The sequence below is a fragment of the Corvus cornix genome, chromosome 1A (assembly GCF_000738735.6).
Source record: "Corvus cornix cornix isolate S_Up_H32 chromosome 1A, ASM73873v5, whole genome shotgun sequence".
In the NCBI taxonomy this organism is placed as follows: domain Eukaryota; kingdom Metazoa; phylum Chordata; class Aves; order Passeriformes; family Corvidae; genus Corvus; species Corvus cornix.
In genome coordinates this window covers 54,229,133-54,251,624 of record NC_047057.1, presented here as the reverse complement: position 1 = coordinate 54,251,624, position 22,492 = coordinate 54,229,133, and the positions used below count along the sequence as shown (strand labels likewise).

General features: G+C 39.9%; 1 protein-coding gene across 1 annotated transcript; it reads right to left on the bottom strand.

Annotated features, from left to right (window-relative positions):
* Positions 1–25: 25 nt before the first annotated feature.
* Positions 26–20,047, bottom strand: NT5DC3 (5'-nucleotidase domain containing 3). Its single transcript, XM_039570877.1, has 14 exons — positions 19,896–20,047; positions 16,830–17,014; positions 13,850–13,924; positions 13,370–13,425; positions 11,114–11,204; positions 9,273–9,410; positions 7,901–7,961; positions 7,565–7,667; positions 7,312–7,413; positions 6,234–6,315; positions 5,808–5,894; positions 4,495–4,635; positions 4,081–4,145; positions 26–2,985 (listed from the first exon to the last, which is right to left on the bottom strand). The coding sequence occupies exons 1-14, from the start codon at positions 19,945–19,947 to the stop codon at positions 2,724–2,726; spliced, it is 1,500 nt and encodes a 499-aa protein (XP_039426811.1). The 5' UTR covers positions 19,948–20,047; the 3' UTR covers positions 26–2,723.
* Between the last annotated feature and the right edge of the window lie 2,445 nt (positions 20,048–22,492).

The window sequence follows — 22,492 nt, the reverse complement described above, 5'->3', positions numbered from 1 at the left end:
ATTAAGGCTCACAGAGACCAGAAGATAAAGTCCAAGCATTTATTTTTGTAATAATCATTAAATATTTTTATCACAAAAAAAAAAGCTCCACAATTCATTAAAATCTTCTCTTACTGATAGGCTATTCAGCTCTATGTTTTTGATAGACCAGAACAAAAATTTCTTCTTGCTTTGGTGTTCAAATGAACCATACTTCCAAAATTAATATAGAGACACTGCCCATTAAACATGCCTAAAAATCTCTTTGAAATCAGTAGCATAAGGTTAAAATAAGTAATGCAGAAAGCATCATGGTAAAATCATTTTAAAAATGCAAGACATTTTTAAAAGTTAAAAAGCAGCATTTTAGCACTGAAAAATAAATAATACACTTGAATATTCTCACTTAAATTTATATTATATATAGTTGGACTATTTTAAGGAAACATAACCCTTCCATAATTAACTTTTTTCATGCAACGTTGTTTATTTCAACAAGTCATGCAATATAAACAATATTTTACTTCAGCTGGCTGTTGCAACATAGCCTGGTACAGAAGTTTGATTTCTAAGTTAAGAGAAAGGAAGGGTGACAGAAGAAAATAATCTTGAAACAAAACGTGCATTATGTGCATAACACCATCCAAGCCAATGAAACTGTTCCTGCCTAACACAGGATGAATGTACAGTGGTTTGGGTGGGTGTTTTTTTTAAAGAGTGCATTGAAATCTCTGGAGCATGAGAGGTGCTACACACCAAGTTCAGTTCTAGCTGAGCATTAGGATACAGAACTGAAGGCAAATCAGGATAATCCCATCCTTGTACTTCATTATAAAGTTATGCTAAATATTTCTTGCACAGCCCCACCAAGTCTCTCCTGATACAGTCAGACTAATTTCCTGCAACACTAAACAAGCAGGACAGTCAGATGAACGTACTCATTTCAAGTATATTCACCTGTTTAAACACAGAGGTGTTTAAACCACACACTTCAGCCAAGTTTGACATAGGAGCATAGAAAAATCATAAAATCTAAACCACCTCTGAGAACTTCATACTGATTTCAAGCATACAGGAAAACTACCTACAAAATTGTGCAGGCTAAATTAGAATACATTCTTTACTTTGCAAACATGCTTTTAAAAACATGAAATATACTGTACATGAAATTCACTCTAGATACTTGCACATACAGACAGGTTAAAAAAAAAACAAACAAACCAAACCAGAAAACTTTTGGTCAACAAAAGTTTGTTTGCCTGACAATCATGACAGAAAGCAAGTGATATCCCAAAATGAATACCAAATACTATGTATTTTGTTATACATGCTTCTAAAAACCAAGGCTTTTATAACTAAAATTTGAAAAATATTAATCATATTATGCCTTCTAAAGTGGCTGGGGTGAGAAGCACCACTTAAAAAAACAAATATATTTCCTTTGGATTCAGAGAAAGGAAACAATTCTTATTTAAAAACAACTATATAGCAGTTCTATAAAGTGCCTCTTTGAGGAAATACATCAACAGATGTTTTCCTTGTGCAAAATAGACATTTTTCAGCTCAAATCTTTGAAACACATATGCTCCCCAGAGTTTGTGTTCATGCATTACCTTCAATATCTGTAATTCAATAAAACTTCTAATCTATACCAAAACTATTTTTCTTTATTCAAACTGTGTACCACCCCTAATTTAGCTTTCAGGGTTTGAGCTAAAAACATGTCATCAGAAAACTCTGGGTTTCACTTTCTCATTTCTTAGTTTTTCCTTTCAGTCCTTTGCCCGTTGTGCGTGTTTACTTTTGACTGTAGAAGTCTGTTATGGCAGGCTGTATGAAATACATTCTCTCCTAGGGAACAGCAAAGCCACATTGCATACCACTGGAATAAGACACTGTTAAAATCTTTAAAAGCAGCATTTAGGATCAAACTAAAGCCTGATAGAGAGATCTGTCTCCACTTTGAAATGCAAAATGCAAAACCTCTTGAAACTACTATTATTGGAGAGTGGATACTTGAAGTGTCCTGAAACTCAAAAAAAAAGTTACCTAAAAGTTAAGAGAAGGAAGCTGAAGCAGCCCAAGCTACTGCAAGTTTCAGTTGTAGGCTCGGGTCCACCTGCAGCCAAGCACAGATATGGCAAGAACAGAAACTGCACAGACAAGAGAAAGAGCCCAGGAGCCTGAGCCCAGTGCAGCAGAGCCAGGACACTCCAGCCCTTGGCTCCTCACAGGTAATGCTCTGTCTATAGCAGCAAGGAAAGGTACAAAGTGTGACCCTCCCTCTCAGTCTCACCCTAGGCCAGTTACTAATTTGTATCACTGAATTACTAATACTGGATTTAAGCTCTTCCACGCCAAGATCCATTATAGGCTCCAGCTGGAGTGCTGGTAAGGGCCAGAAGAGAGAGCTTAGGTATTTCTTCGTAAACCACAAGGCTGCAGATAAAAGTTTCCAATGAACAAACAAAAATAACCACCCCAGAACACCAGCAGTCCTCCCCCTCAGATGTGCCCTCCCTCCTGGCCCACTACTATTTTGGCAGCCCATCATCTCTTTTGTGTGTAAGAGGAGTTTTCACATGTCTGAGCAGGAGAGGAGAAAAACAGGTACAAAGCTTATAAGAAAAAGTATGAAACACATATAAACCAAAGTAACAGATTAAAGTGACTTAAATAAAATACAGGTACATTCAAGGAAACCAAGAGCTATTTGTCCATTTTAGAGAGGAGCCACCAAGAGTTTATTTGATCTGAACTGTCTCTTGTAGGAAAGGTATTCTGAATGTACCAGTGCACAGCTGGTCTGACCAGCCAGGAAGTTCATGCTGCAAAGGAGTCCTTCTTGGATAAAATGTGTAATCAGGCTCGTAGTTCAAGAGACAGCTCAGTGATGCCATGTAGATATCCGCAAATCTAGAGAGACGTCTTAGGAAGTAAGTTGGATTCTCATCAGTTCTGAATATGCTTCCAAACTGTGCATTGAAGAAATTCCTGTTCATCTCCCTGTCCCCCCAAAAAAGAGAAAACAAAGACAACGACGTGAACAGACCTGCACACATCTCTTCACCAGCTGGCATCCATAACCTGAAGCAAGCAGATGCTAAAACCTGTTCTATGTATTATTCTCTTGCCATTGTACTTCAAAACACCAAAATGTGCCACAGAAGTTTTTTACCTCTTGTGCATATACAACCCAGATCTAGAAATCACAGTTGTGAAGAGCCTCACACTTCTCCCACTAGAGATAAGTTGCTTCTGACATCAGAAACATGACATCTCAAGCCTTCTTTTCTAGAGATTGTGAAGAAGACTTCCGCCTTTCTCTAAATCCTAATGACATCCAATGTTCCAAAGATAAGAGACTTCTTAAGAAAAGGCAAATATTGGGCTTAACACGCACCAAAAGCTTAAACACATCTCGGAATTAACTTCTGTCATTAGTCACTGCCAAGTAACATTCCCATTTTGTTTATTCCCACGTTTCTGGGGAAGACTGCTGGTGGTACAGCTGCTGGCCTTGCCAACTGTGCACTTCACACACCCTGAATTTAGGGATTACTCCTTCATGACAATAGATTATTAGGACTTTTAGCCCTATTACCTATCTTTGTGATAAATCCATTGCTAAATCCAGTCTAGGGCAGAGCTCAGTTTCTATGTATTCTAAGATGTATCACATGTAATCTGCAGAAATCAAGTAAAAAACCTGGAAAAGTGACCTACATCTTGACAAAGAAATACATTCTTTATTCATGCAGAAGCTGTGTAATCAACAGTGACAGCTGAACACACGTGGACAGAAGAACCAAAATGAGAAGGAATGGGACTTGATAGGATGTTACCTTTTCACTCAAAAGTTACATCTGTTCTAAAGACAGGGAACGGGGAAAAGGGTCCGTATGTACAAAGGGTCAGAGGGGAGAAGAGCTGCACAAGAGACACGTAGAATATCACTTTAAAAATGTTTTATAAGATCTGTAATTACCAGGGAATATAAACCAGGGATGGAGAGAAATTCCAAAGAAACCTGTGGAAGATATTGTATAGAACCCTTGGCTACTAAAGAAGGCTGCAAATTCTTCCTCCCCTGTGTCTTACCTCATTTCCTTTCTTTCCTTCTTCCATTCTTCTAAAATCATTTGGGAATCAGGATCACGGTGAACCTGAAATGTAAAGTATGGATAACCTGTAAGTAAGGATAAATAAGCCTTTCCATTAACAAACCCTTATCAGCTAACAGGACACAAGCAACACTTCAGAGATCCATATACCAAAGTTATCCACGTCCATTTTAAACAACCAAAAGCAGGAATTGATCCAGGCTGACCAGTGGAGAAAGGAGACAAGATTTTGAGAAAACTCCTATTAATTAACCACACAAACAATTGCATTTATCTACAGTCAAACACTTCAGTGAGACTGAAAGCACTTGCAACATCAATGTCCAGCATTTAGAAACTTGGCTGGATCCCTTGGGCTCAACAGAGCCGATTACACACACACAGAACAAACCTGCATGTGTTCCAATAATCCTGTCAAGGTTTGTAGCCAGGTCATGGTTTGAATGTACTTCTCTGTGTTCATGATTTTAATCTCCGATCGTAACTCGGGAATAATTGCACCAGTGCGCCAGCCATGCTTCAGGGTCAAGTCCTATTCACCAAGAATTACAAAATACAGATCTTAGTCTTAAACAGAACTACTTAAAAGAAAAGAATCTGACTACTGTTTATCCCAAAGTGGCACTAATTTAACTGGTTTTTATGTACAAGCAGAAGTATAAAACAGTGGGACTTGACTGTGCTAATGGCCAACAGAATTCAATTTCAGATTAAGCTTCAAATCCTACATTTTTGAAGGGAGAGAGATGAAGAACACACAAGCACTTGCAAATAAACACTAATTCCTTAGGTTTAAACCAAACAGCAGGAAATTCCTGTGTAGATGAGAGCTCTGCTGCTGCCAGCAGTACCTGAAGGAGCTGTGTGCTGGGTTTGTGCTGTTTACCCACACTCCCAGCTGACAGAAGGCTACAACCAGGAGCCCCAGCTATTCAAGCTCCTCCTGACAGGTACAACACAAGGCAGCTGCCACCTGTGGTCTCTTCTCCATTGTGCCAGAGTAGAACAGAGCTGCATCCTCCTTTTGGCCCTCAATCTTCTGAAGCACCCAAAGTTACTGTTCTTTTTAAAAGCAGACTGAGGAAAAAATGTTAACATCTGCTGCTGCTGAAACATGTTACCAGAGCTTGGCAGCGGAAAAGTCACATGCAGGCATTCATGTGAAATCAATTACAAAAGGGCCAAGTGGTGGTCACTTCCCTAAAGTAACACTTAACAGAGCACTTGCTCATAAGGTGGCAAAAAAATGCCTGGATAGTGGGGATTCAAATCAGAGCAAGATCTTGGGAAGAACGTTTACCATTACTGACAGGAAGATTGCCTCCTGCATTCAAAATAGAAGTTCATTCCACTGTCATCCAAGTCAGGCATATCCTGTACATTTGGATCTCTGTGTTCACTCTCTGTTACACCTGACACAATCAGTATCTGGATTGGGAATACCACCTCACACATTCCTGACCACAGTTAGTAAACAACTTAAATGCTACAAGTCAGGTGGAAAATATGGTTGGCATGTTACACCCCCAGTGTTCTTCACTGGGAAAAAAAAAAAAAAAAAAAGGCAATATGGCTTAACTACCAAATTTTGTTGTATTTTAAAATCTCAAATGAAAGTGTGTTACATTGAATAACTGGGGAGGAAGAGAAGAAAACTAAAAAAGCCTCATCTTTTCTCTGATTTTGGGAAAGCAAACTACTTACTGCCAAGTCACTGTATATGTGGTCACCAAAGTAGAGAACCTTAGAGCCCCTCCAGCCAGTAAGCTTCAGAAATTCATACAAGTTACCCTGCAGAAATAATGACAGGGACATTGTAACAGCATGTGACCTGCACCTTCACAGGCACAAAAAAGGAACTTAGTACTCCACTAAAAATATTTTCATATCACAAATCTTGTCCTCATCTTATACACCATAAATCCCAAATTTTACAGGTGATTTCAGTGATAGTAGCACTTCAAGAGGCAAGGACATACAATACCGACAATGAATTTGTACAACTTCAGACATTAAAATAACTCTCTTAAAGAATGCATCTGCATTTTAGAAGCCTTTATATCCAAAGAAGCTTGGGATTCTAGGAAACAGGTATTAAATTGGAACAGAAGGAGTCTATTGAAAGCATACCTGTTTGTAAATCTGGCCTTTCTGAAGCTTGTGAATCTTGTCCCAGAGCAAGACTCCCCTTTCATTCACCTTCCGAAATGGTCTAGAATAGATATACAATTGTTATGTTGCTGTAGAAATTCTGTCACTTCTTAGGAAATTAAAGTCTTAACATTAAAAATATTCATCTGTCAAAAGGAAAATTCCCTCTAGCATCTGAATTTTGTAAGAGAAAAAGCAAAACTCCAAAACTTCCACCTTAACCAGTGAAAAGTAATGTATCTCTCCAGTTCACCTATGAGATTTATAAATACAGTTTGAGAACAACTGCTGAGAAGTAAAGCAGGGACCTGAGGCAGAGCAGAAGAAACAGCATGAATTGTCTGCCACTAAGGAGGAGAGAAGAGAACATAAAAAAAAACATGTGTAAGAATCCCCCAATCCCTTATTTTGTACACCTGGACAACTGAAGATGAGAGAGCACAGGACTGCGGCCAAGACATAAAGCAAAGTGTTTTTTTAATTAAATGCAAAAAGTAAAGGGAAAATAATCCCACCTCCCTCTATTTCACTTTCAAATCATAAGCACACATAAAGAAATAGGTCATTTTCAAGGGTAAAAGTAGGGCATACACAATAGAAATGTGTTTACTTAATCACAACTAGTCCAAATACTCCAGTCTGTCAGCCAGACAGATGCCTTTTAAATATCATGTGTGATGAAAAAAAAAAAAAAAAGAAAGAAAAAAAACAGAAGAAATTTCCAGATAAGGGTCTGATTTGAAAGGCATCAAGATTTCTCAGGTTTATTAGGAAAGAAGAACACTTCATCAACGTGCAAATAAGATGTTAAAAACAGCTTCTGTGGCCCTAAGTCACTCCAGTAGACCTGTGACAGCTCCCGAAACTTTCTTAGGCAAGAAAAGGTAAATATTTAGACTTCAGCATTAGGTGTCACTGCATTTTGTAATGACCTTACATAGGATTTCACCAAATATGATTTCATTTTACATTGCAGCCAAATGAAAATATTTCATAACACTCTATAGCCTTATATGGAAGAGCTGCTTGAATCATTCTTTACTGACTACACACCCACCTTCGTTTATCATTGAAAAAGTTTGGTTTTTCAGCCTGCACAATGACCACATCAAAGAGATCCCTCCAGTCCTTGCCAACGATGAACTTCATGCCTTTGTCCCTAAAAAGGACAGAGGGATATGAACAACAAAGCCTAGCAGAGTGCAGTTATCTGTGCAATGTAATGAGTTACACTAGAGAACTTCATCTTCCCCATCCTTAAAGAATGCATAGTTAAACAGCAAACACTGTTTAACAAACTGCTCACTTACACAAAGCTGCTGGGACTGTTTGTGATGAGAAACATCTTCTTGCCATGATCAGCCAGCTTTGCTAACACTGCACGAGTTTGCTCAGCATAGCAGATGTATTTCTCTGTGAGGATTGGGGAAAACACAGCATCAATTGAAAAATTCTTGTGAAAAACTTTGTCTGCATTCAACCGAGGGTTCAGAACACAGGGTTATACTTTAAGGCACCTTTAACAAGTGGGAATAACTCTTTCAAGATTTAAAAATTTACAATTTGTAATCTTTAAATAAAGAAGCCAGAAAAATCATATACTATCAGTAAGAAAAGCTTTGATAGATTATACCATTAGTACTTACCAATATCTGCTTCAATTGCTCTGTACATTATTCCTTTGATATGAACATCTCTGATTGAATCCTGTAAGGAAAGCAATGAGCAGCAAAGAATCTTTTCAAGTGTAACATCCATGCTCACTGCATAGCAATAGTTACTTGTTTTTAAAACAACTCCTTTCTTAACACTTCCAATTTTACAGAAATGCCATGTAATGTAATGTTAAATAGATAGATAGATAGATAGATAGATAGATAGATAGATAGATAGATAGATGTGTGTGATGTCACCACTAGACAAAGAGTAAGCCTGTCCTCCAAGAAATTAACTTCATTTTGGGAAGTACAAAACTGTACAGCAAAGGGGCTGTTTTACATAACTGTGAGAGGTTGCTCAGAAGGGTGAAGTGGGGTGAAAGCCCTCTGCAGAAGCAGAGTCATCACAGATTTCCAGTGACCTTTGGAGCAGAACACATTCCTTTCCCCTTGCAAAAAAAAAGTTGTACATCTGACAGATTTTAGATTACAATCACTCACAAATGCCCTGATTATTTACATAAGAAATTTACACACAGATGAAAGAAGCTGAATGCTTGAACAAAGTATTTATAAGGCGCTCTGGACGCATTTAATAGCTCTCCTCAGCCAGCTCTGCACCAGCCAGCTTTGTTTAGAACAGTGGTAGTGCCATTTTGGTACTTACATGGGGTATGTCCTCAAAAAATACCACTACAGGGTTTCCAAAATGCTTCTAATACTGAATAGTGCAGAAATTTCTATACACACTTCAGCAGAAACAACAAGAACTGGCCTTCTCTATGTTACATAACCATAACATAAAATTAACTCCTCTGCAGGACACATCCTGAGGAATCAAGAGGGTAAAATTATTCCAGACTAGTGCTAGAGTTTTTCTGGAGGAGGAAGAGAGGTAAACAGGCAAAATAGATAGTCCAAAAGCCCAAGATAGCAAATGATTGTACGCTAGCCAAGATGCAGTAAAACTGAAAGCTCCAAATGGGAATTCCCTATAGCCTCTTACATTCCCTATAGCTTGTTAAATTCCTGATAGTGCAAAAAAATATGTTCAACAACAAAAGAACTTTTATTGCCTTAGAAGATCTTCTTAACTTTCCCCCTATTCACCCCTCAAACCTACCAAAAGAGCAACAGCCCTAGAACGTCAGCTTTCAAACATATTTCAATTGATTCTTTTCCAAGCTCTACCTTATTTTACTCATGTTTTTATGGCTGTATATCCATAATTACTCCATACAAAACCTAAGGTGAGGTATTTCACTGAGGCTAACACAATGGGTAGAAGCTTCCTGAAGTGTTCACAGAGAAAACACACAAATATACAAGTTAATCTAGATCTTCAAGACTTGACACCTACCTTGACATCTTTGTACAGATGAACAGGTTCATAGTCTATGTTGTTTTTCAGAAAGTATTCATTCACACAGGAAAGGAGTGTCATTTCTGGCAAGGAAAATATATCCATGAATTGCTTCATTGTATTTCCTTGTGAGCTCTACAGTGGTGGGAAGAAAAGGAAAGAAAAACAAATCAGGCATTTCTCAGATTAGAACAGTTTCATTTGTTCAGTATAAACACTTCAGCTTAGTTGCAGATACTCAGCTTTTGCCATCCCTGTTCACATTGCTACAGATTCTTTTTCAACTAAGACCTTCAATAAAGTACCTCCAAAAAAAGTGTTGTGATCGATTCTTCAAATAAATCCAACTCATTACTCTTAAGAGCAGTATTTTAATTCATAAAAACAAGACAGTGCTCAGCTAAAAGTCAAGAGAAGGCCTTCACTAGAAGTCTGTACCTCCAAAAACAAGAGGCACTGATGGATGAGGGATGGAGGTTCTCTTATTAGTTTGGTGGTTTTTTAAGTAAAGTGGAATAGTAATGAGGATTGCAAAACAATTTACCTCCTTGAAATGAGACCATAAAAAGTTGTAAGGATCTACAACAACCAGTGCAATAACAGAGGAAGAAATTTCTATTCTGCAAAAGCTGTAACAATAGTTATGTTTCACAGAAGTAGAGAACCTCATTATATAACAGCAAATACAGCCCAAATACCTCTCAATAAGTAGGGAGGTAAAACAAGCAGCTTGGGATCAGAGTAACACAGAGCAGAGGTTGCAAGGCCCTGCTGGAGGTCATGTTGTCCAAACCCCCTGCTCAAGCAGGGCCACCTGCCCAGGACCTTGTCCAGATGGCTTCTGTATCCAACCACAGAGACTCCACAACCTCCCTGGGAAACCAGCCTGTGCCAGTGCCAGGTCAGCCTCACAGCAAAGGAAGCATTTCCTGATGTTCAGAGGAAACCTCCTGTGTTTCAAGTCTGTGTCCCTTGCCTCTTGTCCTGCCACTGTCCTTTCCAAGATCAAAGAAAGTCTAGACCTAAACAGACCAAGGCATCTGGGAACACCAGAGTGATATTCACAACTGCTGCAGAGACTAGATTCAGGAATTCTAAATTCAGCTCCTTAAAAGAACAAGTACAAGAACAATAAAACACTCCACATCACAAAGACGGGCTTTTCATGTCAACATGGAATTAACATCTGTACACAAAAGGAGTGAAATAAACTTGGCTTTTTAGCAAAAAGTCAGCTTCATTCTTCATTTGGGAAAGAGGAAGCAACCCACCAGAGGGAAAAACCAACTCTCTTGACAAAGTTCAAGACCTAACTTAGAAGTTTCATCTTCTATCACTCATCTTTTGTCAAATCCTCTTACTGTCACTCTGCCAGTTGCATGCAGGAGTTGCCTCCATGCATTTTCTTGCTGCTACACCACCTAAGCCATCAGACTACCAGGAAAAAGTAAAGTACATGAACCAGATATGGTTCATTTCCCAGCCTTTATCAGATTGTCTCTGCAACACTGAGCAAGTCACTTGATTTTCTGTGTTCCACCACTCTGTCTGTATGACTTGGTACGGCAACAGTCAGAGAAGAAACTACAGTGAGCAGGAGAAAGAAAAGTTATTTGTCACTTTCGAGGGCAAATTTCACATACAGCACTGAACTGAAGTCAATGATATATTGAGAAAATGTAACTGGTAGTTATAATGAGAACAAAATTTAAACACCACTATCCTCATGCCAAAAAAAAAACCCAAATCAAACAAAAAAAAGCCCCACAAAACGAAAAAATAAAAACAAACAAACAAAAAACCCCCAACCGATTTTAAAAACCATTTTGTGGTTTTACCTTTCCATAAAAGTCACTCATTTGTTCTAAAGGGACATGGGAACCATCATACATTGCAATGACTTCTTCATCTGGGACAACACTGAGGCCTCTGGAAAACAACACTAGCTTTAGCTCAAAAGTCAGAGTAAAATTTTCAAGTAATCACCGAACTCTGAGAGAATAACACTTAGATCTGGATCTTATTAAAACAATAATAATATAACACAAACACTTTTGTTTTTAAGTTAAAACAGCATCTTTCCTTACCAAACAAGTAACATTTTAACAGGCTCATGCATGCAGAACACATTCCAATTTTAAGTCATTTCTACTTTCTTATGGGAAAAGAGCTTATTAGTCTCCATTAAACCTATGCCTCAAGGGGTTTTTTAAGAAGTGGTTGGAACTTCCAGTTTCTTAACACAAAGTAATTCCTCACTCTGCCTTTTCTTTTATACAGCTTTGATGATATGATAGTGTTTAAACCAGATTATTCTGCAGCATGACCTTGAAGATTTAAGGGAGTGAAAAATATACACAACCCTTAACTAAATAAGAATTTCTTTTAAACTGTATGAAGAGTTCAGTTTCTCAAAACTGAAAATTACTTGAAGGATAGCTGATAAATAATTAAAACATTAAAATATAACAACAAATGGGAAAGAAGAGTTTATCAACTATTAAGAGATTAAAGGCTTTGGTTTGATCATGAATGTTTACAGTATCAAGCATCTTGCCCTAAAGCATCTCAAAGACCGCAGGCATGCAAACATCTTCACAAGAGGCCACAGAAATGTTAAGATTTTACTTGAGATTAAAAAAAACACTTATGAAAACCAGATCAGCTGGGCTCTTTTTTCCAAGCCTACTTATGGTGTTTTGCAGCCTTGTAAAACATACCATTATTTCAGTGCCTCCCTTTCTGTGGTCTGACCAAGAAGCATTGCCAGGCATTAAAAAATAAATTGATTCACAAGCCTAGTGCTTTCAGTGCTTAGAGTCCACACCAGCTTTGCAGTGGAAAGGCATGAAACATGAACTTCCTCAGGGCTTCTGTGGTGGCAGAGTCCCACACTAACCAGCTCCTTTACTGCACTTCTGCCCCCACACCAACTGGTACACAACTCTGAGCTGTTGCTGGCAGGACTCCAGCATTCAAGTCACTCTTGTGCACAAACAGGGCAGATAATACTTGTGTTTTGTAACATACAGAGTTCAGCATCACCCCCTCCACAGCAGCAAACACAAATGCAACCAAAATGTAAACCAGATCCCAAGTAACACCACCAGATTTGAGAAGGTACCTTCTAGTCTGCACACAGCTATGCCAAGTGGTATTTGAATACTGCTGGAGAAAGCACTTGAGCATCAGGAGCTACTTAAGCACAAATCAACAGAGCACAACAGACAAGTGAAAACCACAGTGAAGAGATGACTGCCTAGGCAAAGCTGTAGATTACTTTTACCACAAGACTCACAGTCCTGACACAGTTCACCGTGCAGCTGTATAACCACACATCATCTTGACATCAACCCTCAGAGTCTTCAGCTTCTCTTTTCCTCCCCTCATCCCTGTACAGGTGTTTGGGGAAACAGCATGAAGGTGGTGCAAACCATCATTTCCAGGTCACACCACCTTTTGGACCCAAACTTGGGTATTTTGTCCTCATGGTGGGTGGTGGAAAACAGCTAAGAGTGCAACAGAATAAACTTGGGTAAAAGTCTTTTTGTCCAATGACTTTATAAAGGTGCTCTGGCTTCTGGTTTAACTTAAAATCTGGTACCGAGTGTGGTGCAAGTTTGATTTGGTTGATGTGTCCAAACTTAAAAGCTCTGTGCAAACACAGCAGGACCTCTCAAGTGTCTCCACAACCACACCAAAGTCATGCTAACAGGCACTCTGTGACAACTATTTACATAGAAAGCAACAGCAGAGAAGTCATCAGGGTATTTTTAGATGTCTTTCAGCACAATTTAACAGCCGGAAACAAAGTGAGTCAGCACTATGTGACCAACCAGCTTGCCAATTCTCCCAGGGCTGAACTGGGCAATCAGCTGTGCTGGGTCAGGCAGTAGATGTGTACGCGTCTGTGTGTACACAGAGAGGTGCAAAGAAAACCCCTTCCAGCAAGGTTGCAATGCTCATTCGTGCCTGTGCTCATCAGGGCACAGCTCCTGGTAAGAATCCAAGCTGTACACTAATAAATGCAGTTATAAAAGACTCAAAAAATAGAGCATGTACGGTTATTATAGAGAGAAAGTAACTTTACCTACCTGTAAACTGTTCCCAGCTGAATATAATGAAAAGCATCAATCTTCATTAATAATGCCTTGCAGGTCAGAAAAAAAAGAAAGTAACAATTTTTATCACATCAACTATTTGACATGAAATTACAAGAATCAAAGCAATTTTATCTACAACCTTTCTGTCTCAAGAACACCTGAGCACTCTCCCTTCAACTTTCTTCACAGCTTGAAAATACTTTTATCAATGACTTTTACCTAGGTTTATCCTGTTGCACCCTTCCCCACCCACCATGAGAACAAAATGCCCAAAATATTTCCTACTTAAGAGCCATTTAAAAAACAATCATTAATAATAATAATAAAGCTTGCTATTAAAGACAGAAACATGAAACAAAATCCTTACACATCAATGCAGAGTGAAAAGTTAGAAGGCTTAAAAGCTCTATTTATTTTCTTTGGCCATGTTCTCCACAGTACATAACTCATCACAAAGTTGTTTATACATACCCGGTGCACATCATAATGAAGGCCTCGGATGGCAAAATTGGGATCATAATCATATTTTCTTATTTCTGCAGGATACTAAGAAAAGAGAGCAATGATTTGATTTGAAAACCATAATCAAAATGAATAAAAATTGTTTCTGCAAAATTTTAAAAGTCTAAGTTTCCTATGCTTCTCATTTGCTCTAATCATTTAAGAGAATTTTTCATAGGCTGGTGAGATTTGCAGGAACATATGTACACAGTGCAAGACAAGTCAAACATTTTTCCAAAATCCAAGGTCATTGTTTTAAATTTAAGTCCATCCTGGAACCTGAACATCCAGGTACTCTGTAGTGATTACCTTTGAACATTAGCCTCTTGTTCAAAAAAGTCAATTTAATATATTATTAATACATTCTTAATACAGTAAAAAAAATTTTCTTTAGAGATGCATTTGAACTAAATGTCTGTCATGCACTCTTCCCTCAGGTTCTTTATATATAATGTAGGTAGCTCACACCATTATACATTGTGAGCTGTAGTCTAACATTTTTTAGTACAAGCCCATTTTCAGTCCGCTCTAATTTTGTCCTGCTTTAAGCACAGGTTGCCATGAAAAGAAATATTAGGTGCATTTCTTGGGCTAAGGGTTTTGTCCACTTGTTTTTAAAGGGTGAAATGCTTCAGTGGCTTCAATAAGGCCTGAGAAAACTATCATTTCTTTGATTAAGCCACTGGAAGGCAATCCTTCATTTTCTTCCCACAGGTTACATCAGCCTTAGAACCTGACATTCTCTACAACACTCTCCATACATATATGGCTAATTTACAAGCCTTCAGGGAAAAAGTGCATTATGCAGCTTCAACAGAGCCTCTAGCTACTTTTACAAGAAATAAACTGCAATTTCCCCCCAAAGTTCTTATCTTGCTGACGAGGACTTGCTCTGCAACTGCTGTAGATTGCATTTGTACTGAGTACAGGCATCTGCAGTTAAAGAAAACAGTCCTATCATCCCTGCCACCACTTCCAGAAGATGTGGGGCAGGCTACTGATCTGAAAGAAAAACAGCATCAAAAGCCTACAGACAGGTTGGAAGAGGTGTGGGTTTGGTCAGGGAACATGAAGCAGAGACAGAAGGGAAATCGTCAGGGAATGATAGAGAATGTGATCAACTGAAAACTACTATGCACTGCACGTGCCCCAAAGCAACCACATCAAGCAGGTACAATGAGATTTATTTCTGACTTTATCAAATTTCCGCACACTTGACTTGCTACTTTAATTTATTCTACTAGAAAGTTGTCTTTCCAGATACACGTCAGTGCACGCAAAGAAAAGATTGAGCTTACCCTGGCACACAAATCAAAGCTTCCTTGCAAACCAAACAAAGAAATGATGAAAATGGTACTGTTTGCTTACCCCAATTTTGGTAGGGATAAGCATAACTGGACTGAAACAGAAGTCCTGATAAAAAGGCACAAGGCCTGTGCATCAGGAAAGAAATAAACCCAGGAGCAAGAGCTTACATAGAACACCTGCTGCCAGCTTCGTGATTAGCATTAAACTCATGTTTATTCTCTTGGACAATTCCTTGCTTCCTACACTGCATTTTGCAATTTTTGATGTATTACCTCACACTGCAAAATTGGCCATCTTTTAGGTTGACTGTGACAGTCATAATGGACACTGTCTAGAGGGTTTTGTTCTAATGGTAAAGGCAAAAAAATATTAACAATACAAGCAGCCACAGAGATAGCACCAATAAAAACTGCTGTCCCTCTAAATTCCAAAAGGAGACAATGTATTTCAATAAGCTGTCTCAAAAATTAATTACAGCTTTGTTTAGTAGAAGTCAGGAAATTTTAACTGAGACAAACTGGAAAGCTATTGCTACCCAAATCCATTCAAATAGTAAAAGCAGAACATGGTTAGAATTTTTGTCTACAAGAATTAATCTTGACTCCTACAGTAGCATGGGTTTTTCCAAGAACCACGTAGCTTTAATAAAGTATATTTACACATTCCACAGAAATTGCTATCAAGACATGCCAAAATTGCAGGGAGATAAAGCTGTGTATGCTTGTGACACCCATGAAGTTTTGTTTGTTCTTCCAAGGATATTTATAGGTGTTTATATATAGCTCCTAACCTTTAGATTCAAATACGAAAGTAGAATTACACCACGCATTCGGATTTAGGTTGCATAAAAATACACAAGCAGTTTCATTAAGATACTCCATGGACTTTTTGTCTTTTGCTCTCCTGCAAGTCCTACAGTTTAATTAATTTTGCTGCTTCTAGTTCACATGGGGCTTTTTCCAGTCATTCTCCCAGCATACCTGCAGTTTCCAAAGTCACCTATCTCCACTTCCTGACACATGGGAACTTCTCCCATCCCCAAACTTGACAACAACCAGCTCCAAACTTCCTGGATGTCAACTGGTCACCGATGCAAGAACACTGCTTGGAGAGGCAACAGGGCAGTGCTCTGAGCTGAACACTTCCTTGTATCCAGGCTCTGATTCCTGCACACACTGCCCCTTCAGCCAAGGCAGCCGAAATGCCAGGTACACACACAGAGCACCTCGCAAGCACTCAGTGCAATCAAAGCCCTGCTGAGAAGTCCAGCTAAAAATATTTCATAGGGAAATTAATTGCTGCACTCACAGCAAGGGATAAAACACAGTGATGGTAACTTTTAAGCTTATTTATTAATGTGACTCCAATAAGTGACATTCAGGAACAAACAACAAACCTCATGCCCCCATTAAGAGATAAAACAAATATAACTGTATTCCTTAACAGACTGCTCTCTGCTCAAAACTGCAGCTGAGAATAAAACAGGGCTTCTGCTGTGCATGTGTAGCTGTTGTACAAAATGTGCTATAAGGGAGCCAAGCTAGGACTGAGGCATGAAAAGATGATTTATGCCTCTCAGTCAAAAATGATTTATTATACTCTTCAATCATACATTTATTGTTATTACATTAATTTTACTTACCCGATGCTCATTAATAAGAAGATCTCGAGCAGCATTGAATATGAGAGTGTGCAGGTGTTTAGAATAAAAGACCAATGTGTAGTCATAATCGAACCCATAAATCTCAATGTCTGACAGGCTCATTTCATTGTTTGAAAAAATAGCATCTGGATTCAGCATGTTACTCATAATTGAAGGAACCAACTCTGTGAACAGGGGAGAGGAAAAAGAAGTTACATCAGCCTTGCAGTTTTATTTAAATAAAGACATAGAAATCCATTAGCAATTGCTAAGTACTGCTAAATGATGATGGAAACTATCAAATTAATTCACACTAACCAGCTAATCCTTAAGAATATAATGCTATTGAACATGCTGTCCCTAACTTGTCTTGGTGATCCATAGTTTTTATTCAAAGCACACTATTCTCTGCAGTCCAAGTTCGAAGAGAAGATGCATTTTGGCATCTTGCTTATCAGAGAACACCAGACATAATTTTTTGCTAACTGCGTTAACACATTTATTAATGCTTTTGAAAATTAATTTGGAGTTGAAGAATATTATTACATTATTATTACTACTACTCTAGGAGCCTTGTCTTCTCCTCCCATTATTTGGTCCAGCTCCTGCCCCTGAAGCAGAACTGACATTGTTTTAATTTGATATTGCTTTAAATTTTTTTTAACCATTTTAAGGTTACCACACTACTCAATTTCAACTCACACAAGTAAACTTTATGTGACTGTGTATATAACTGTCACATACACGTTGCTGTGCTTATTAAATTCCTAGAAAATCAGAAAACCAAAAATATTCTGCTTATTCTCTGCATACACACAGAGTGTGTAAACCACTTCCATTTTTAAGGGTATGTTTCTGTTGATATTTGATGGAAAAGTACACTGAGAAGTTAAAACCGTAATATATTAGGTAACTTTAGGACCAACACCAATGTCAGTACTAAACACTGAGAGTGTTTATATTCCTTGTTTACAAAACTTGAAAAATCAACATTAGGAGGTTAAATGCTACTCTCCTGGCAGCATAAAACATAAGCATGTTTTCCTTCCTTCCCTTCTCATATACAGTCTTTATACTCCAGACTGCTCTACTAGTGGAAAAAAAGGGGATCATTCATCTTAAATCTGTGTTTGAAAAGGTGAGTTTAAAGGGAATATGCTTTGTTTGGTTACTTTCCATATAGGTCTAAAAGGAATTGCTGAAGCTTCTCTCAACACCTTCAGCTCTGAGGACAGATCCCTACATGCTCCATCATTGAAAACATCTCAACAAGGCAGGTCGGTGTGCAGACTTCAGATGCAGACACCCAAATCTTTTAATTTTCAAGAGAGGAAGAAAAGCAAATTCACTGAGTTTAATTCCAAACTTCAAATAAAGCCCAGCAATCAAATCAAATGCAATTTGACCTGCTATGGTTAAGGCAAATACTCCTACTCCATAGAAAGGGCCATGGAACATTCAATTTACTTGAAGCCATAAGCACACTTTTTAAAGAGCTTCCAAAATCACGTTACAACACCTATTTCTGTATTATAAAGTATTTTTTCAAATGTCAATTGTGCAGATTGGTGAGTCAACACTTGTTTTAAAAATAAAGATATTTATGTAGCTATATATAGATAAAAAGATACTTCAGCTGAAAAAAAGCTTGACTAGTTGCTGGCTGAAAACAGACAGTATAAACAGTTGGCTATTAGACATTCTGGCCAGTAGACAGCATCACAAGTGCTATAAATCTTGGGTCAAAAAACAGGAGACCTTTGTCATCTCAACGCTGTAAGTAACTGAAATATCATATATATGAAGCCACTGGGTAACTTAGCTTGTAATACAATACTCTGAAATATTCTAGAAGCAGTTGCCTCATCTTTCACCAATTCACACCCACTGACCAACTTATTTTCTCACAACATTACCCTACCTCAGCACTTAAGTATTATTTGGGTGTGGGTTTGAACAAGAAAAAGTTAATTCCAAAAACAGGAAAAGAAAAAATAGAATCAAAATAAAAGGCACTTCCCTTCTTCCTATCCCTTATCTCACCCTCCAAAGCCCACAGACCTCTCTTGAAATCACTAACATAGCTTTTAATTTCACTTCTAAAATGCTGACGCTATTTTACATTCATAAATGCTTTGTTTGCACCCAGCAGTGTGAAGTCCTAGTTCGCATTCAAGACTCCTAAGTGAGGATAACACAATAATTTCTTTTTTTAAAGGCAAAACATGCAATATAAAGCACCATCCATTGCCACTACAGGACATGCCCTCCACTTGGTATTGTGGAGCACACTGCCTCTTTTTCTTTCAGCTCTCAGAAAAGACCACATACTCAAACAAATATTATCTTGGTAATACTCCTCCCACTGGAGCAAGGGCAGAAGCAAGAAAGCGTTTCTCCCCTAGCTTTTTGCCTGGCTAGGCTGAAGAGCAGGGCTTCCTAAGGTCATGTATGTACCGTGAGCATTTTATAATCCCTCACACAGTGTTAGAATAGAACCACAGGCAGAATTAAAAGAGTCGTCGAAAACTCCACAGCAATTTAACGTTTTGGAAGAGCAGCCTATTTCAGAATAGTTGTGTATATATATAAAAGTCATCAAAGAGATGACCAACTTCTCGATATTCTTTCTACATTGCTTTTCCACACAACACGCCTCCACCTTTCCCGGCCCAAGCTGCGCTGTACGAAAGGCGCTCCGAACAGCCGCGGCCCCGGACGGGCGATGGTGTGACGGGCTCAGCCCTCCCTTCGAGGGGAGGATGAAGGGGCAGCCGCCCCCACAGCCCGTGTCCCCGGTGTCCGGCCCACAGGACCCACCCGGTGAGGGTCTCCCCGCGCTCCCGGTTTGGCCCTGAGCACATCACGGGAGCGCAGAGCACACGGACGCCGCAGCCGCTGCGGGACGGACCCGCGGCTCGCCCCCTGGACCCTTCCCGCTGCCCCCACAGGCTTCGCCCTTGCCCCGCTCCCAGCCGCCACCACGGATCCATTCCCTCCGGGAGCGGCGGCGCTCCGGCCCGCTGAGGGGGAGCCGCGCCGCTGCCGCCCGCGGGCGCCGCTCACCCTTGGTGACCCTCTTGGCCTCCTTGTAGCGCGACCACAGGTAGCTCTTCATGTCGGGCGACGGCTGCTGCTGCTGCTGCGGGGCCACGGTGCAGAGGGGAGCGGCCCCCGCGGCGGGCAGGACGCGGCCCCGCCGCCCGCCCGCGCCCGCCCGCCCCGCCGCCAGCAGCGCCCGCGCCGCCACCGCTGCCATGCTCCGCGCTCAGCCCCGCCGAGCCGCTCTACCGCCGCCGCCGCCGGCTGAAGTCACTTCCTCGGGCCCCGCCCCGGGCCGGGAGGCGGGCCCGGCCCCGCGGCCGCAGGTAGCTGCGGGAGGCAGGGCTTGGCTTCCCCGACGCCCCGGCGCTGTCTCGCCTCGGCCCCCCTGCGCCGGGCGGGCTCGGCTGCACCGGGAAGCGGTGCCTGAGGAGCGGAGCGCAGCCGGCGCGGCCCCGGGGGCTCACCGGTGGGGTCGGGCCCCGCGTCTCCCATCTGCCGTCCCGAGGAGGTAAAGCAGCGTCCCCCCATCCACCGGCAGCGCCGGCAGTGTTTTATCAGCGCTGCTGGGCAAGATCAAGGAGAGCTGCGTGGGGAATATACCCCGATCTCATGGCTCTGCTGCTCTTCAGGTCTCTGCTGTGCTCGGAGCTGCCTGGGATTCTTTCACCACAAACGCCACATCAAAAGCAAATACTTACTTCTCCAGCCCGCGTGCACTTCCAAAGTACTGTATACACCTGCTGACATCTGTAACAAAATTAGCTCAAAACACAAGCTGCATGTAAAATACACAGACGTTCTACTGCTGTTTTGAGGCCCTCGTTGCCTTGTGAAACACTAGCCACTGATAGCTGTAGACCCTGGCTGTCGGAGAACTTGACCCTTATCTATACAATATTACTTGTAAAAAAAAAAAAATAAAGTAAATCAAACTATGCATGGATGAAGAAGAACAAAGACCAGACCACTGCCATAGCAGAATGGTTACAGCTCCACATGCAGAATCACTGTGCTCAGAAACTTTTTACAACAAAAGAAACATATTCTTTTTCCAGTACAGTAAACATCGAATACAACTTGTTCTTATTTCAAGGAGATCTACATAACCCATTGTCACTTATGTCTGGAAATTACTCAGGCATTCATCCCCATCCATCTCTAAAAGAGTAAACAATCCTACATAAAACTGAAGGATTTCAGGTGAAGTACTACTCTGAGCACTCTTTCCCCCCTCCTCCCACCCCAAGAATGGCACCTTATTTTTACAGGCAAAACCACAACAAACTGAAAGAAAAATAATCAATTTTGGATCTCAAAGTGTCTGTCAGTGGATAGCTATGTGCTCTGTCCTTCCAACCAAGGCTGAGTTCTTAACTGACAGTACAACTGAGATTGCCAAAAGTCTGATATGCTACAGACTTCCCAGATTTGGTTACTGGTGGAGACCAGACACAGCTTTCATCAGAGTTCCTACATTATCCTTTATGTTGTTACATTGTCATTTCAGTATGTGATTTGGGTATGCACCACTACATATCCATCATAATAAATTCTGGGAACAAGGAGAGAGCAAGATGGTCAATATTTAGAAAACAGAGAAGGTGAGAGGAAAAACAAAATCCTAGAGAATTATTAATCTGGTACTTGCTTTCTTTGATGTTTCTAGTCTGAGAATATTTTTACAGAACCCTGCAGCAGAGAAAATGAAAACTGCCATTTAACTTTGAGCATCAGATTTTCCATGTACAACTGAAAAAAAAATTAAGTCATCTATGAAATTACAAGGCTTGGTAAAAGTCTGTATTTATGGCATAGTAAATTCTGAATTTACTATGTCATTCTGAATTTACAGCATAGTTCCAGAGTATTGTAGGTTTTCTTGTCACCCCAACTCTTCATCACCTTCTACAAAACAAAAATATATAATAACTGGACAGCTTTTTTACTCCAGCCTATGAGATAATTAATCCCAGATGCAATTCAGTTGAAATTAAAAGAAAAATCTCATTGTTCTTCTCCTGAACACAGTCTAGCCTGGTCTCCAAGTCCCGAGACTATAAATACTGTGAACAATAACCACTTTGGTAGGTGAGGCATTCTTAAGGAAGAATTATAAGAACTGCTCTGAATAATATAAGAAGGAGCAGTAATGAAGAAGACATTTCCAGCAGTCAGTGTGTTGACACAGTTGTTGTTTGTTCTGCCATAAGCAGTAAGAGAATACTGTAGAAAAAGGGATTCATGTTCCCTTACCGGGACACCAGCATTAAGGTTAGAAAAGTTTAATAGAAATCTGGAAAAAGACAGTACAGTGCTCTGTAGCACTATCACTCATCCCTCGAAACCTGAAGGCTTTAAATTTTCACATTAATTTCTTTTTTATACTATCAGACTAGAATGTTAATACTTCTACTTCTTCTGCAAGCATGTGCAAGACAGAGCCTTGGATGTGCAAACTGTTATTGTTGGCAGAAATCCCATCTTTGCTGCAGACAGTTTAGGTCCCCAGATAACCAGGACTAACCTATAAAAAGAGATGTGTCCTCAAGTCTTTAGTCCCAGTGCTTTCAAAGATCATTCTCCCTGCATATCAGACAACATGTTTTTTTAATGCTTGA

Coding starts and splice junctions, on each gene's coding strand:
- NT5DC3 (XM_039570877.1), bottom strand. CDS start 19,947: ATGAAGAGCTACCTGTGGTCGCGCTACAAGGAGGCCAAGAGGGTCACC. Junction 13,925..16,829: donor TTCTTATTAATGAGCATCGG/GTAAGTAAAATT, acceptor CTCTTTTCTTAG/TATCCTGCAGAAATAAGAAA. Junction 7,962..9,272: donor ATCTGTACAAAGATGTCAAG/GTAGGTGTCAAG, acceptor CTTTCCTTACAG/GATTCAATCAGAGATGTTCA.